The 14,634-nt window shown below is 41.0% G+C and overlaps 1 protein-coding gene across 5 annotated transcripts in view; it reads right to left on the minus strand.

Annotated features, from left to right (window-relative positions):
• The window catches only part of LOC121321993 (nucleolysin TIAR), a 66,701-nt gene extending 57,041 nt beyond the window's left edge, over positions 1-9,660 (minus strand). For 2 of the 5 annotated variants that reach the window (XM_041261393.1, XM_041261390.1), the window contains exons 1-2: positions 9,389-9,659; positions 5,080-5,176 (exon numbers count right to left, since the gene is read on the minus strand). In XM_041261393.1, coding sequence (XP_041117327.1) covers positions 5,080-5,176; positions 9,389-9,570 — 279 coding nt within the window. In that variant the 5' untranslated portion in view covers positions 9,571-9,659. Of the gene's footprint in view, positions 1-5,079; positions 5,177-9,388 lie in introns of all 5 variants that reach the window. The other 3 variants (XM_041261392.1, XM_041261391.1, XM_041261394.1) reach the window with 3 other exon arrangements.
• Positions 9,661-14,634: the final 4,974 nt, after the last annotated feature.

Raw genomic sequence — 14,634 nt, forward strand, 5'->3', positions numbered from 1 at the left:
CCAAAAAGCACCTGGTTGATCCTCAAGAGTTCTGGAGCAATGTTCTATGGATAGATGAGTCAAAAGTGGAACTTTTTAGCCAACACAGGCCCATTATGTCAGGCCAAAACAAAACACTGCACTCTACAGTAAGAACATCATACATGGTTGTGATAGTGCCATGATTTGGGGATGCTTTGCTTCATCAGGACCTGGACAACTTGCCATCATTGAAGGAACCATGAATTCTGCTCTGTATCAGAGAATTCTACAGGAGAATGTCAGGCCATCCGTCTGTGAGCTGAAGCTGAAGTGCAGCTGGGTCATGCAGAAGACAATGATCCGAAGCAAACAAGCAAGTCTACATCTGAATGGTTGAAGAACAAGAAATTTAAAGTTTTGGAATGGCCTAGTCAAAAGTCCAGACCTAAACCCCATCGAGATGTTGTGGCAGAACCAGAAACGAGCAGTTTATGCTCGAAAACCCACAAATGTCACAGAGCTGAAGCAGTTCTGCATGAAAGAGTGGGCCAAAATTCCTCCACGGCGCTGTAAGAGACTGATCAACAACTACAGGAAGCGTTTGGTTGCCGTTATTACTGCTAAAGGTGGCGTAACCAGTTATTTATTTTAAGGTGGCGATTACTTTTTCACACGGGGGCATTGGGTGTTGCACAACGTTCTTAAATAAATGAAGTACGTACCAAAATGTTGTGTTATTTGTTCACTTAGGGTCCCTTTTATCTAATATTAAATTTTGGTTGAAAATCTGATAACTTGGTCAGAAATATGCAAAAACACAGAAAATCAGACGGGGCAAATACTTTAATGGCACTATCTGTATATATTTTTTTTTTTTATTAAGAAAACTTTTTACTTTGTGTGAAGAGATAAGGCAGTTAAAACAGTAAATATGACTATTGATGAGAATTATTTACAAATTAGTTACAAATTACAGGTGGAACCCTAGTTAATTTGGAATTTAAAACTTGTAGAGACAAGCTGTTAAAGATGTGATACTGTATCACCACTGATTTAATTTCAAGTCATAAACTATGTTTCTTTGTTTTTGGGGGAAACAGCCACACAAATGCAAGTGTAAACTGTAGGACCAACAGCACTATGGAATACAGCCTGCTGTTTTGACAAGTGTTGAATCTTGTTTTCAGTACTTTATTCAGTTTATAGTTTTTCCTTTTAACGTTTAAAAAGAAAAAACGTGAAAGCAATGAACTGACATGTATGTGCATACAAATAAAAAATAGTGTTTCATTGTCTGAATCAGTTTTAAATTTAAATGTACTTGTATATAACATCAGTACCACTGTTAGATGTGCTTTCCAGAGTGACGTTAGTGTAATTCAGCTTTGGGGCCATCAGAAAAATACTAATTTTTTAAACAAACCTTTAGAGTGCAATATATGCATGTCTATTGCTTTTTTTGTAAATATCTGAACGTTCACTAATACGTTAACTTTTAATTGTTGAAATGATAGCATGTTTCGGCACATTTTTTAGGGGGGGAGACTACTCGAGCACTGGATTTACCCTTGCCTTCAGCAACACCCCTGGAATAAAAATACTGATAATGGCTAAAGAGTCTGAATTTCGTCAGGCAAACAAACACCTAAATCTACAAGCTAAACATGCAGCTTGTCGTGGCTTAATTTATGTAAATCATAGAAAGGCGATTTCAAGAACAGATCTAAGAAACTCTGTATGTCTACAACAAAGTAAAAAAACATCTACTAACTTGCTCTTATAGTATGGTTTGAGTAGTTTTTCTTTCGTAGACGAGGAACAAACATGGCTAATCTCTGTAAAAATAACTGTTATACTTACTGATGGCACTGGCCGTGAATGTCACTCAAACATCAGCATTACAGATAAAAAAAAAACACCAAGGTGGCCTTTAGACAGTTTGAAAATTGTCCTATAAAAACCTTTAAGCTGTACATTTCCAAACTTCACCCTGAACAGCCATGACTATTTCAAATTCCATGCAAACTATTCCATGACTATTTCAAATTCCCCCCCTTTTTCCAGCTTCATTCAGCTCCTATCGGTCTCACTCGGCCATTGAAAGATTTTTTATCAGACTGAAAAGAGAAAATTGGAATGATGGACCTGGTCTGACAAAGGACTGCAAAGGGTTAATATAGTTTGGAAATAATTGTCATACTAAAAAATTAAACGTTTGAATTTATATAGAGGTATAGAGGGTTGACTGTACACAGAAATTAAAATACATAATAAATAATATACAGAGGATATAGCAAGGCCCAACTGAAAATATCAGATCTACTTTACAAACCACTGCTTCTTCACCTGCATGAAATCGTAGCGGTCAGGCTAAAGAGTAAATAACTCTGATGTTTTCAGCTGGTCCATGATGATGGCATATTTGATTTATACAGCATGTCTATCGAGTTACTTTCTGTACATTTTATGCTATTTTTCTAAGTTTTCAGACTATATTGTGACTTTCCACAATCTGCAGAGTACTGTCACGTCAGTGTCTTACTAATGGTTATATTACCAAAGGAACTCTATTTTTATTGGTTCCTTGTTTCTCGTGGCAAGTGTTCTGGGAATCTCAGCCGAGATTCAAAAAGTGATGGATTTGCCCACTCAGTGCACAAAGTTGGCCAAAATCCTTAGGGACATCTGGCTGCTAGATTTTAAAATTTGGTCAAATAAAAATTTTGGTGCCAAGTAAATACTCTTATTTAAAATATTTCAGGGACTTCAGTTTTCCCCCATTGATTAAATTTACACTCTAGTGTTTTTTATTTAGCAAAATGCATGTAATAACTAGTTTATAGTCACTTCAAAACGGCACCAAAACATTTTGGATTTCAGTTTAGAATTTTACCGTTCCAAATCAATCTGCCTGAAAAAATGTAAACACAGCAAAGCATGCATTCGCTTGCGTAGTTTACCTATTTATGGTTTATTAAAGAAAATCTCTGATCTCTTTGCACACACCCTATGAACGCTAGCTGTCAATGTGGTATGTGTACTCTACCTATTTAAATTCAGAATAGCAAAGTAAAAAAAAAAAAAAAAAAAATCTAAGGAAAATAATGGTTTGCAATCAGCAGCAATAGCAACTATGGTTTTAATGACAAGTTGTAAAAAATAAAAACTTGATATCAGTAGCTCATTATGAACACACTGAAGTTACTGAACAAAGCACAATTAGCAACAACACGTTGGCTGTATCAGATATTATCAATTATATTACTTTTGCCAATACATTTTATGACGTAATAGTAGTAAACAGTTTCCGATACTTTTATCTATAACATGCAAAGAGAAACCATTCACAAACCAAGACCATTTTGTGTGTACAAGGTACTAGCTCTGTGTAAATTAATTACTATTTCTTAGAACTGCTACATATAGGTTTGCACAGACATTCGGGCAACTTGGTGCGCACACATATAGTAAACGCTTAGCAACCTCAGAGCTGCTGAAAACAACTGAGTTGTTGTCACCTACTTTTAATACAATGCCAAGGAGTTGTGTGGTTGTTGGATGCCACAACAATGACTACATGAAAGACAAGTGGCTGTCTTTTTTTAACTTCCAAAAAGGCGTTTAAGCCCAAACAGAAGGGAAAAGTGGCTTTCTGCTATACATCGGCAGCATGAAGATCGGTCTAAATGGAGTCCACCAGACTAAAGAACCATATGCAGCGAACATGTTATTCATGCTACACAGTTATACTTGCAGTATAAATTACAGTAATAGACAAACACCTAAAATAATCACAATATTGTTACATGTTAGTAGTGCAAAGATTAATTTTAGTAATAACAGCATTGTGCATTAATTTACTCAAGTACTTTTTTAGTACTACGTACTAGTTTACCAACATTAACATCAAGAAGTGCAAGATCAGTGATAATCACGGTCCGTGAAACCATACGAAATCACCCAGGTTCCTAGTTTAAAAGGTGCATTCCCAAATAAATATGATAAAGCACTCAGCCCAAAACAATGTTAACGAGGTGGGAAGCGCTAACCTACTATCGCTAGCCAACACTCTCAGGGTGCGGTGCCAAAGCTGGACAGGGCACCGCAATAAAGAGCATTACAAATTAAAAACTTTACAACAAACGAACAATAACAATCCCCGGTGGGACACTGCTGCTGTACCCTTGAGCAAGGCAGTGTACTTTACCCACATTGCTCCAGTAAAAGAAACCCAACATATACATACATATATACATACATACACACACACACACACACACACACACACCATTATATATATATATATATATATATATATATATATATATATATATATATATATATATATATATATATATATATATATACACACACACACACACACACACACACACATATATATACACATACACACATATGTTTATTGTATGACTAATATTGTAAGATTTCATACAGTGAAGAGATTAGATTTTTGGGGGCTTAAGTTCGGTAGGTAGTATGGGCATTGCTTTAAACCCATAACACTTAATTTTAGTTTGTATCTTATTTTTTGGGGGCACGTAGGTTGTCAACATAATAAGCCATGTCCATCGGTTGGATGTTACACAGCTTGACAACAGTTTGTTTTCAGCAGCTACCAGTTGCTATGTGGAAGTCACTTGACGCCACCAAACCTATTGAGTCGTTTACGGTGCCGCTGAGATACTGAACAACTGGCTACCAAACCATGCATGTGGAATAGTGCTAGTGCTTCATAAAAATCAGGAAGGGGAAAAAAAAAAAGAAAAAAACCATCAGCAAAACCAGATTTTATTTCATACCTGACCTACTCACTCTCACAGTCGTCGATGGCGAATGCATGTCAAATTATTGCAGAGACTAATTTTGGTCACCGCTGGCGACCCACAGCTCGCAAATTTGAGCCCTGCCACTTAGGCCACAAATTATGAATAAAGACATTTATTTATCAGTCTAGTTGCTCTGCCTCCCTATGATTGATACATGTAGTCAAATTATATCTAGATAAGGAGCAAAACAAACTTCTATTATGTACTTATATGTGTGTGTGTATGCATACACACACAGGCAGTAATCGTGTACAGACTGAGCAATTCTTACCTCTGTAATCATTTTACAGCTCTTGCATGGTCCAATCTGACTAAACAACTGAAGAATTAAGACTTCTGTCACGTCTCTGGACAGGTTACCTACATAGCTGCAAATCAAAGAAAAAAGCAGGGCAGAAATAATCATTAAAATTGCAAGGATGTGGCGAGACAGGAATTATTTTAAACAGTGTTAATATATTTATTTTACATTTAATATACCATTTGCTTCCCAGTTTGCAGGAATGTGTAGCGTTTTCTTGCAGAAAAAACTTTGCTAAAGCTACCTATTAAAATGAAATCCTCTAAATGTAACCATACTTTGAATGTAAGGCTCCATTTTGGGTAGTGGTTAGACAACACACAGCTAAATAATCCAGTTGCCCAATGACCAGCAGTAATTTGATTTAGAGTGCTAGATAACAACACCTACTTTTACCCACCCTCCAAAGACAGGACAAAGTAATCTAACACAGTTACTATACTGCATGTTACAGTAAAGATAATAGTTTCAAACTTATTCCCTGATTAAGGCAGCTGAAAAGTGACAGGGGATTTCAAGTAACCTCAAGCATTTCCTGCAAGATCAACCTGCATAGCTAAGCATAACAATACAGTGTTACATCAAATAATTGATAGCTATTATAAATACGAATGGACACTGGAAAAAGTGTCTCGTGGTATATGGTATACAGTATCGATAATCTTAAGGCACCTACCCACCAGACACGATGCGACAAAATTAATAGAACCTATACTTTTGAGAAGTATCTTTCACACGACAGGTAACGTGGGAACAGCACTGGAGCGACGTGAATTAAATAGGATTGGATCCTATTTTTTGCGATTTGTCCCGCGTCAACTAGAGCAATGAGATAAGCACTTCAGTGCAAGTAGTCCACAAGGTCTGTGAAGCAATTTCCAAAATGACGGCGGAAAAGAAACACATATTTCCTGTGGACAGATACCCAGAGCTTTACAACAAAGTTCATTGCAATTACAAACATTCAGATATGAAAGATTACAGATACTACAAAAGATTTAGAAGCGAGTAGTTTTTTGAGATTTACGATTATACTGTATTAGTGAAAAACTACTCACTTCTAAATCTTTTGTAGTCATTTTTGTATTACTTTAGTATAAATACATGTTAATTTGGATTCATATGTTGTTTTTTTTCTGACTATGTGAACGAAAAGACACACATTTGCCCGTTTTCCCATTGGAAATAGTGATATTTAGAAATATCACTGTCCTGGTCACAAAAGCAAAGTTTGTGGGGAATAATAGCCATTTTCTATACTTCTGAGGCATAAGCAATTAGGAAATAGCACTTACTACCCAGGAACAAAAATTGTGTTACATAGTGTAATTAGTTAAATAAAGTCCACCCGTGTGCAATCTAAGTGTCACATGATCTGTCACATGATCTCAGTATATATACAACTGTTCTGAAAGGCCCCAGAGTCTGCAACACCACTAAGCAAGGGGCACCACCAAGACCAAGAGCTCTCCAAACAGGTCAGGGACAAAGTTGTGGAGAAGTACAGATCAGGGTTGGGTTATAAAAAAATATCAGAAACTTTGAACATCCCACGGAGCACCATTAAAGCCATTATTAAAAAATGGAAAGAATATGGCACCACAACAAACCTGGCAAGAGAGGGCCGCCCACCAAAACTCATGGACCAGGCAAGGAGGGCATTAATCAGAGAGGCAACAAAGAGACCAAAGATAACCCTGAAGGAGCTGCAAAGCTCCACAGTGGAGATTGGAGTATCTGTCCATAGGACCACTTTAAGCCGTACACTCCACAGAGCTGGGCTTTACGGAAGAGTGGCCAGAAAAAAGCCATTGCTTAAAGAAAAAAATAAGCAAACACGTTTGGTGTTTGCCAAAAGGCATGTGGGAGACTCCCCAAACATATGGAAGGTACTCTGGTCAGATGAGACTAAAATTGAGTTTTTTGGCCATCAAGGAAAACGCTATGTCTGGCGCAAACCCAACACCTCTCATCACCCCGAGAACACCATCCCCACAGTGAAGCATGGTGGTGGCAGCATCATGCTGTGGGGATGTTTTTCATCGGCAGGGACTGGGAAACTGGTCAGAATTGAAGGAATGATGGATGGCACTAAATACAGGGAAATTCTTGAGGGAAACCTGTTTCAGTCTTCCAGAGATTTGAGACTAGGACGGAGGTTCACCTTCCAGCAGGACAATGACCCTAAGCATACTGCTAAAGCAACACTCGAGTGGTTTAAGGGGAAACATTTAAATGTCTTGGAATGGCCTAGTCAAAGCCCAGACCTCAATCCAACTGAGAATCTGTGGTATGACTTAAAGATTGCTGTACACCAGCGGAACCCATCCAACTTGAAGGAGCTGGAGCAGTTTTGCCTTGAAGAATGGACAAAAATTCCAGTGGCTAGATGTGCCAAGCTTATAGATACATACCCCAAGAGACTTGCAGCTGTAATTGCTGCAAAAGGTGGCTCTACAAAGTATTGACTTTGGGGGAGTAAATACTTATGCACGCTCAAGTTTTCTGTTTTTTTGTCTTATTTCTTGTTTGTTTCACAATAAAAAATATTTTGGATCTTCAAAGTGGTAGGCATGTTGTGTAAATCAAATGATACAAACCCCCAAAAAATCCATTTAAATTCCAGGTTGTAAGGCAACAAAATAGGAAAAATGCCAAGGGGGGTCAATACTTTCGCAAGCCACTGTATGTATGATTTATTGTCATATGTGTTGAAGTACTGTCAAAGAAACCACTCAATTTCCAAATCATGTTGACGAATATGTACCAGTCTTGACCATAGTTTTGTCAATAGTGATTTTTAAGAGTTGTATAGATCTGGCAGTTTTCAAATCTGCCACATCGCCTCTGTGTCACTTCTGGTGTGTATGGTCATGTCCCAGAAATGTTTTTTGTCGCCCAATTAAATCGCATCACATCTGGTGTGTGGCAGCCTGGCTATATCAGGGAATCAGTATGTTGCTAGTGTAGTGTAGGATATGTCCACTCCACTTATACCAACTATCCTTGTATCCTATATTTTTATACATCTGCCTCAAATGAGTTGTGAAGCATCCCCTGCATTTTATGTAGAAGTTATATAGGTCACATGACAAATGTCCTTTCATCTCATAGGAATTAAACTTAATATTTTGGCTAAACAACCTAAACTACAGATAAAGTATAAAAAGCTAAACACAGCATGTGCAACATAAAACGTGTCTCCAGTAATGCTTGAAAAAATATTGTACCAGTCCAGACATCGCTGCTGTACAAACAGCAGGTTATATTAGTGGTGGTTACAGCTATATGCTCATGTGGAGCAACAACAACACACACACACACAATTGCCGCAACATGCCAACAAGGCCTTATATTTTAAAACGAGTCCCTACGGGTTTTCTATGCTGTATCATTAGCATTTCCCCAAGTTCTGGAAGACACAGTGAATACTGTTACCAGTGGCACTGGAACATTTTTTAAAGTGGGGGTGCTGAAAGCCATTTAACAAAACTGGAACCCCCTGTATATGATGGTATCCACGTTGCCGCACCCCTAGCACCCCTAGTTCCAGCGCCCGACTGTGACAGTTTCAAACCTCAAGCCACTGCTTTGTCCCGACAACACGCAGATACACCAACAGTACAGCACAGAACTTGCTATCATACAACAGTTTTAACACTCTCTTCGACTTCTGTGCTATTGGATCGTTATTAGCACATCTCGTTGGTGGGAACCCATAAAACTAAGAGATGATACACATCATAAAACTGTAAATAGGACAAAATCAAATATTATATAGGAACAAAGATACAACCGGGTAAAAAGCAAATGCCATGCATTTAGCAAACTCCCACAGTTAAAACGAACTACAATGAGAACCAAAAATGTTTTTCAAAATCTTAAATCTATGTTAATTTTTTCTTTATAAAAAACGCAATTTATTTAAAAGAAAATTGAAATCTGAAGCATTGCAACAAAAATACAACTGCTGAACGGCGTATGCAACCATGGTGGTGAACAAGACAACACGGACTCTACCATCTCCTCAAATACCATGATCCTGAATACAGCAAAATATTAAACAAACATAAACACACATAACGGTTTTAAATCCTGAATAACCTAAAAGCATGCCATTGTATAACTTGGCCATCTGTGCGTGTGTGAAATATTCCAGATGTTGCCCGAGTCTTACGGATGCCTCTTCATCTAGCTGTCTAGGTACGGGGTGGCTTTGTTAATATTAAAGTACAACAAAGTTATTAAAATACAACTGGAATATGTATTTGATACTTACAGGGTCTTGGGGTAGCTGTCGTCATCCATGTTCTGGTATACCGGCCTGTTATTACTGTGCAACCCCTGCGTACTTTGGTGCTGTACAAACTGACTCCAGCGAATTTCTTTCTCTGGTAAAAGGCAGAAAATGGCGGAAACCGGCGAGCCAGGAAACCCAGGCCTGCACATGCGCATTGCCATTCCCCACAAAACTAGGAACGGAAACGTATGACAAGTCACCAAATTAAAATGTTAACGTTTTTAGGTGTAAATAGACAAAAATGTATCAGCTATTTTGTCACGAGTTAGCAATTCTTGGGTTAACGTTGATATGGACACAGCAAAGTCTCACTTGTTATTTTTTATGCGTGAATGACTGGTGGGTTGCCGGAAGTTGTAGTTTTGGCGTTTCACGTTGTGACCCGTCATCGATACGACTGAACCAGATACAAACTACAACTACCAACAGGCTTGACCTGCACGTTTGGCACAAGGTGAAAGTTTACCAGTATTATTATGGGATGTTGTTGAAGATGTTCGGGGTTGTTTGTACTGATTCTTGGTGTTGGTGAAATAAACCAAAAGCAAGAAACATTGTAATGTGTAACGTGTGCTACATATGATCGTGTAGCCCATCAGACGAAGTACTTAACTGGCTAATTAGCATTCGTTGACAGAGTTACACAACTGTCCCAATAAATTGAAAACTACTTGTCAATGTAGTTTACTGTATTATTGTGTAATTGCTGAGTATAGCGACATTTTGAAAACTACACTTACATGAAGCTTTTTATCATTTACTGACTGAATATTGTTGAGTGACTTTCTTTACAAGAAAATGTAATTATAATAGGACCCAATGTGACAAATAAATTATAATTCATATTTTACTATAACAGTCAGCAATGAGCTTGGTATTTTAAATCTGGCAATGTTTGATGATTTTACCAAGGGCGTGCCCTGTATTCTGGAAATGCGTTAGTGGCCACTGAAATCACAACACATTCTAATACTTGCAATAACTTGTGGTAAAAATAGGCAGTCATTATTGTTTGGATAAGAGTTGAAATAAAGGCACCTGCCCAGAACACGTACGCACAGATAGACATGGTGCAGAAAGTGGTGATTCCGAAAAGACTGAACATGCAGTGATTCAGTCTGGAATAACAGATCTCAAAATGATATCTACTCACTGTCCTTTTACTACATTCGATGTCTATATTATCACCCTGCACTAGACCTGGTGTTAGACCTTGATAAGGATGAAAGTGCTGGGTTTTATCATGAATTTAGTCCTGGGTCCGGACTGGCCATTTTGTTTTATTTTACAGCTGAAAAGAAAAATGAATGGCAGTATTCCTACCATGCGCAAAACTATTACAGTTAATTACCCCTCACATTCACAAGAACATAAGAACATAAGAACGTTTACAAATGAGAGGAGGCCATTCGGTCCATCTTGCTTATTTGGTTGTTAGTAGCTTATTGATCCCAGAATCTCATCAAGCAGCTTCTTGAAGGATCCCAGGGTGTCAGCTTCAACAACATTACTGGGGAGTTGATTCCAGACCCTCACGATTCTCTGTGTAAAAATGTGCCTCCTATTTTCTGTTCTGAATGCCCCTTTGTCTAATCTCCATTTGTGACCCCTGGTCCTTGTTTCTTTTTTTCAGGTCGAAAAAGTCTCTTAGGTCGACATTGTCAATACCTTTTAAAATTTTGAATGCTTGAATTGTTTAAGACTGAATAGATTCAGTTATTTTAACCTGTCTGCATATGACATGCCTTTTAAGCCCGGAATAATTCTGGTCGCTCTTCTTTGCACTCTTTCTAGAACAGCAATATCCTTTTTGCAGCGAGGTGACCAGAACTAAACACAATATTCAAGATGAGGTCTTACTAATGCATTATACAGTTTTAACATTACTTCCCTTGGTTTAAATTCAACACTTTTCACAATGTATCCGAGCATCTTGTTGGGCTTTTTTATAGCTTCCCCACATTGTCTAGATGAAGACACTTCTGAGACAACAAACACTCCTAGGTCTTTTTCATAGATTCCTTCTTTAATTTCAGTATCCCCCATATGATATTTATAATGCACATTTTTATTTCCTGCGTGCAGTACCTTACACTTTCCTCTATTAAATGCCATGCCATGTGTCTGCCCAGTTCTGAATCTTGTCTAGATCATTTTGAATGACCTTTGCTGCTGCAACAGTGTTTGCCACTCCTCCTATTTTTGTATCCTCTGCGAATTTAACAAGTTTGCTTACTATACCAGAATCTAAATCATTAATATAGATTAGGAATAGCAGAGGACCTAATATTGATCCCTGTGGCACTCCACTGGTTACCTCACTCCATTCTGAGGTTTCTTCTCCAATCTGTACTTTCTGTTTTCTACATGTTAACCATTCCCGAATCCATGTACATGTGTTTCCTTGAATCCCTACTGCGTCAGTTTGAGAATTAATCTTTTATGCTGGACTTTCTTAAAAGCTTTCTGGAAATCTAAATAAACCATGTCATATGCTTTGCAATTATCCATTATCGATGTTGCATCCTCAAAAAAATCAAGCAGGTTAGTTAGATTCCCTTTCCTAAAACCATGTTGACTGTCTCCCAGGATACTGTTACCATATAGGTACTTTTCCATTTTGGATCTTATTATAGTTTCCATAAGTTTGCATATAATAGAAGTCAGGCTTAATGGTCTGTAGTTACCTGGTACCGTTTTGTTTCCCTTTTTGTGGATCGGTATTACATTTGCAATTTTCCAGTGTGTCGGTACAACCCCGGTGTCAAGAGACTGTTGCACGATCTTGGTTAGCGGTTTGTAATGTGTGCTTGGTGCTTGTTGACTGTAACCTGCCGCGGCTTCGGCCCTGTTCCCCTGTTGTCCGCTACGCGCTGCTCAGACGTGAGACCACGAGGTCAGGGTAGGCACCGTGCCTAGCTGCCTCGGTCTTTTTTAATACCGCAGTGCGTAAGACTCTGCCTGTGCTACTTCGGTACCACAGTGCCCATTGACGCTGTACCGATAAATAGGCTAGTGCATCGATGCGGCACGGTACTCGGTGCGCTCAGTGCGCGTGGTGCCTGACGCTGTACAGTACTCATTTACATCTCATTTACATCATATTTACATACGCAATATGTGGTGCAAGCTGTAACCCTTGGTGCGCGGTCCACGCGGTGCATATTAGACTGGTGCTGCACAGTACACGTGGTGCTCGGTGCAAGCGGTGCCCGGTGCATGTGGTACAGATTAGAACGGTGTTGCTTGGTACACGCGGTGCACACGGTGTTCACAGTGCAATGCTTCTAACCCGAGATGTTTTTATTACACATTACTTGGTGCACGCGCTGCACGTTGTACTTGGTGCTTTTTACCCAGTGCCACGCTACTCCCGGTGCCCACAGTTCTCGGTACATGCGGCGCACACAGTGTTACAGCGCAATGGTTTTTAACCCGTGATGTTATTATTGCACGGTACTCTATGCATGTGATGCATGTCATACTCGGTGCTCTTAACGCCACTCCCTGTGCCCCCAGTGCTGGGTGTAGACGGCACACACGGTGTTACAGCGCAGTGGTTGCTAACCCGGCGCTATGGCTGGTAGGGCTGGCTTCTATGCCTGCGTGGCCTGTGGGACCAATATCCCATAGGAGGACAGTCACAGCATATGTGCGCGGTGCCTAGGCCCTGATCTTGCCTCCTCAGCCCTAAATGGCGCCTGCGACACATGCGCGGCTTTTCTGCCCCGCGTGCTTGCGACCCACCTGGAAAGAGTCGCGCGGAAGCATTCTTCGTCCCCCGCAGCAGGCCCCTCCCACTCATGCCTCCCGATGCCATCACAGAGCCCCTCTGGGGAGAAACCCTGTGCTCAGGCACCCATTTCTACCCACAGCCTCTCCCTGTCGCCTCTGGCTAGACGTATGAAAAAGTCCCAGCAGGCGTGGGATATTATGGATATCAAAGCCTCGATCGGTCGCATCATGGAGCTTTTAGAGAGACAGGCCCCACCAGCTTCGGTCGTGGACCCCAGTGTGGCGTCCCCCCAACCCCCTGAGCTGGTCACAATCTCTGTGCCGCCCCCTGACCCCTCCGGGGGAGTACAGAGCAAGCAGATCGACTGGGCTCTCTGCTTAGATGAGGACGTGCTTTCCATCGCCGCCTCATGGGGTAAGTCCACGTTCCCTCCGGATATGGAGTTCGAGGTGGAGCCTGAATTCCAGGCTGATACAGCCCCTAGTTCCGAGGCTGCCCCGGTTAATAGCGCGCCACCACTGGCAGGGTCCATGCCCGTGCTTATGGAGCGCACGCTGGCGTACCTGCAGGTCCCCTGGACAGCACAAACAGAGCCATGCCGTTCTGTCTTTCCATCACATGACATGGCTCCCCAAGCTCAACCTTTCCCAGCGTTCCCCAATTGTATGGAGGAGGTGCATTCCTCTTGGAACCACCCTGCTACAGCGCCAGCGCAATTGAGATATAGTTCTTCTCTGGCCTCGCTGGAAGGGGCGGAGAAGCTGGTCCTGGCTGGGTTTACCCCTATGGACTCCACCATTGCGAACTTGGTTAAGGCGTCGCTGGTGGGAGGTACGCCCAAGGACCACATGTGCCCTAACCTGCAGTGCAGGATAACGGAGACACACATCCATAGAGCCAATGTGGCGGGAGCCCAAAATACCCATCTAGCGAACAGGTCCAGCATGCTCATTGCATACCTGGACGAAGTTTTGTGTGATGCCCCGCTACCAGAGCCGGTGGCCATGAAACTGCAACTTCTGTTGCACACGTTGCTCCAGATCTGCAGTGTCATACCCTGGGCTGGAGACTGGCGGGCCTAGTAGTCACGCGCAGACAGCTGTAGCTGTCGCAGGTGCCTGATGCTGATAAGGCCGCGCTTTTGGATGCGCCCATATCTCCAGGCCACACCTTCGGTCCAGCAGTGGAGGAGATCCTACAGCAGAGCCTTCGGGAGGCATCGAGGCCGGTAACCGACAGGGCCCCTGAAGGCTGGCGGCCTCAACACTGCACAACAGCTGCATTACTGGCGCGCTTGCACCTCTGACGTGTGGGTGCTCGCGATCGTACAATATGGTTATGTTCCTAACTAGCTCGCAGGATGGATACGCCGTTTACCTGCCAAAAAACACACAAAATAGAAACTCACACAAGTTTCACAATACCTTAATATGACTGCTCACTCACACAGTCTGGCTCTTCTCAGCAGCCCTGAGCAGACTGGCTGCCT

This window comes from Polyodon spathula, chromosome 10 (assembly GCF_017654505.1).
Source record: "Polyodon spathula isolate WHYD16114869_AA chromosome 10, ASM1765450v1, whole genome shotgun sequence".
NCBI classification, from domain to species: Eukaryota; Metazoa; Chordata; class Actinopteri; order Acipenseriformes; family Polyodontidae; genus Polyodon; species Polyodon spathula.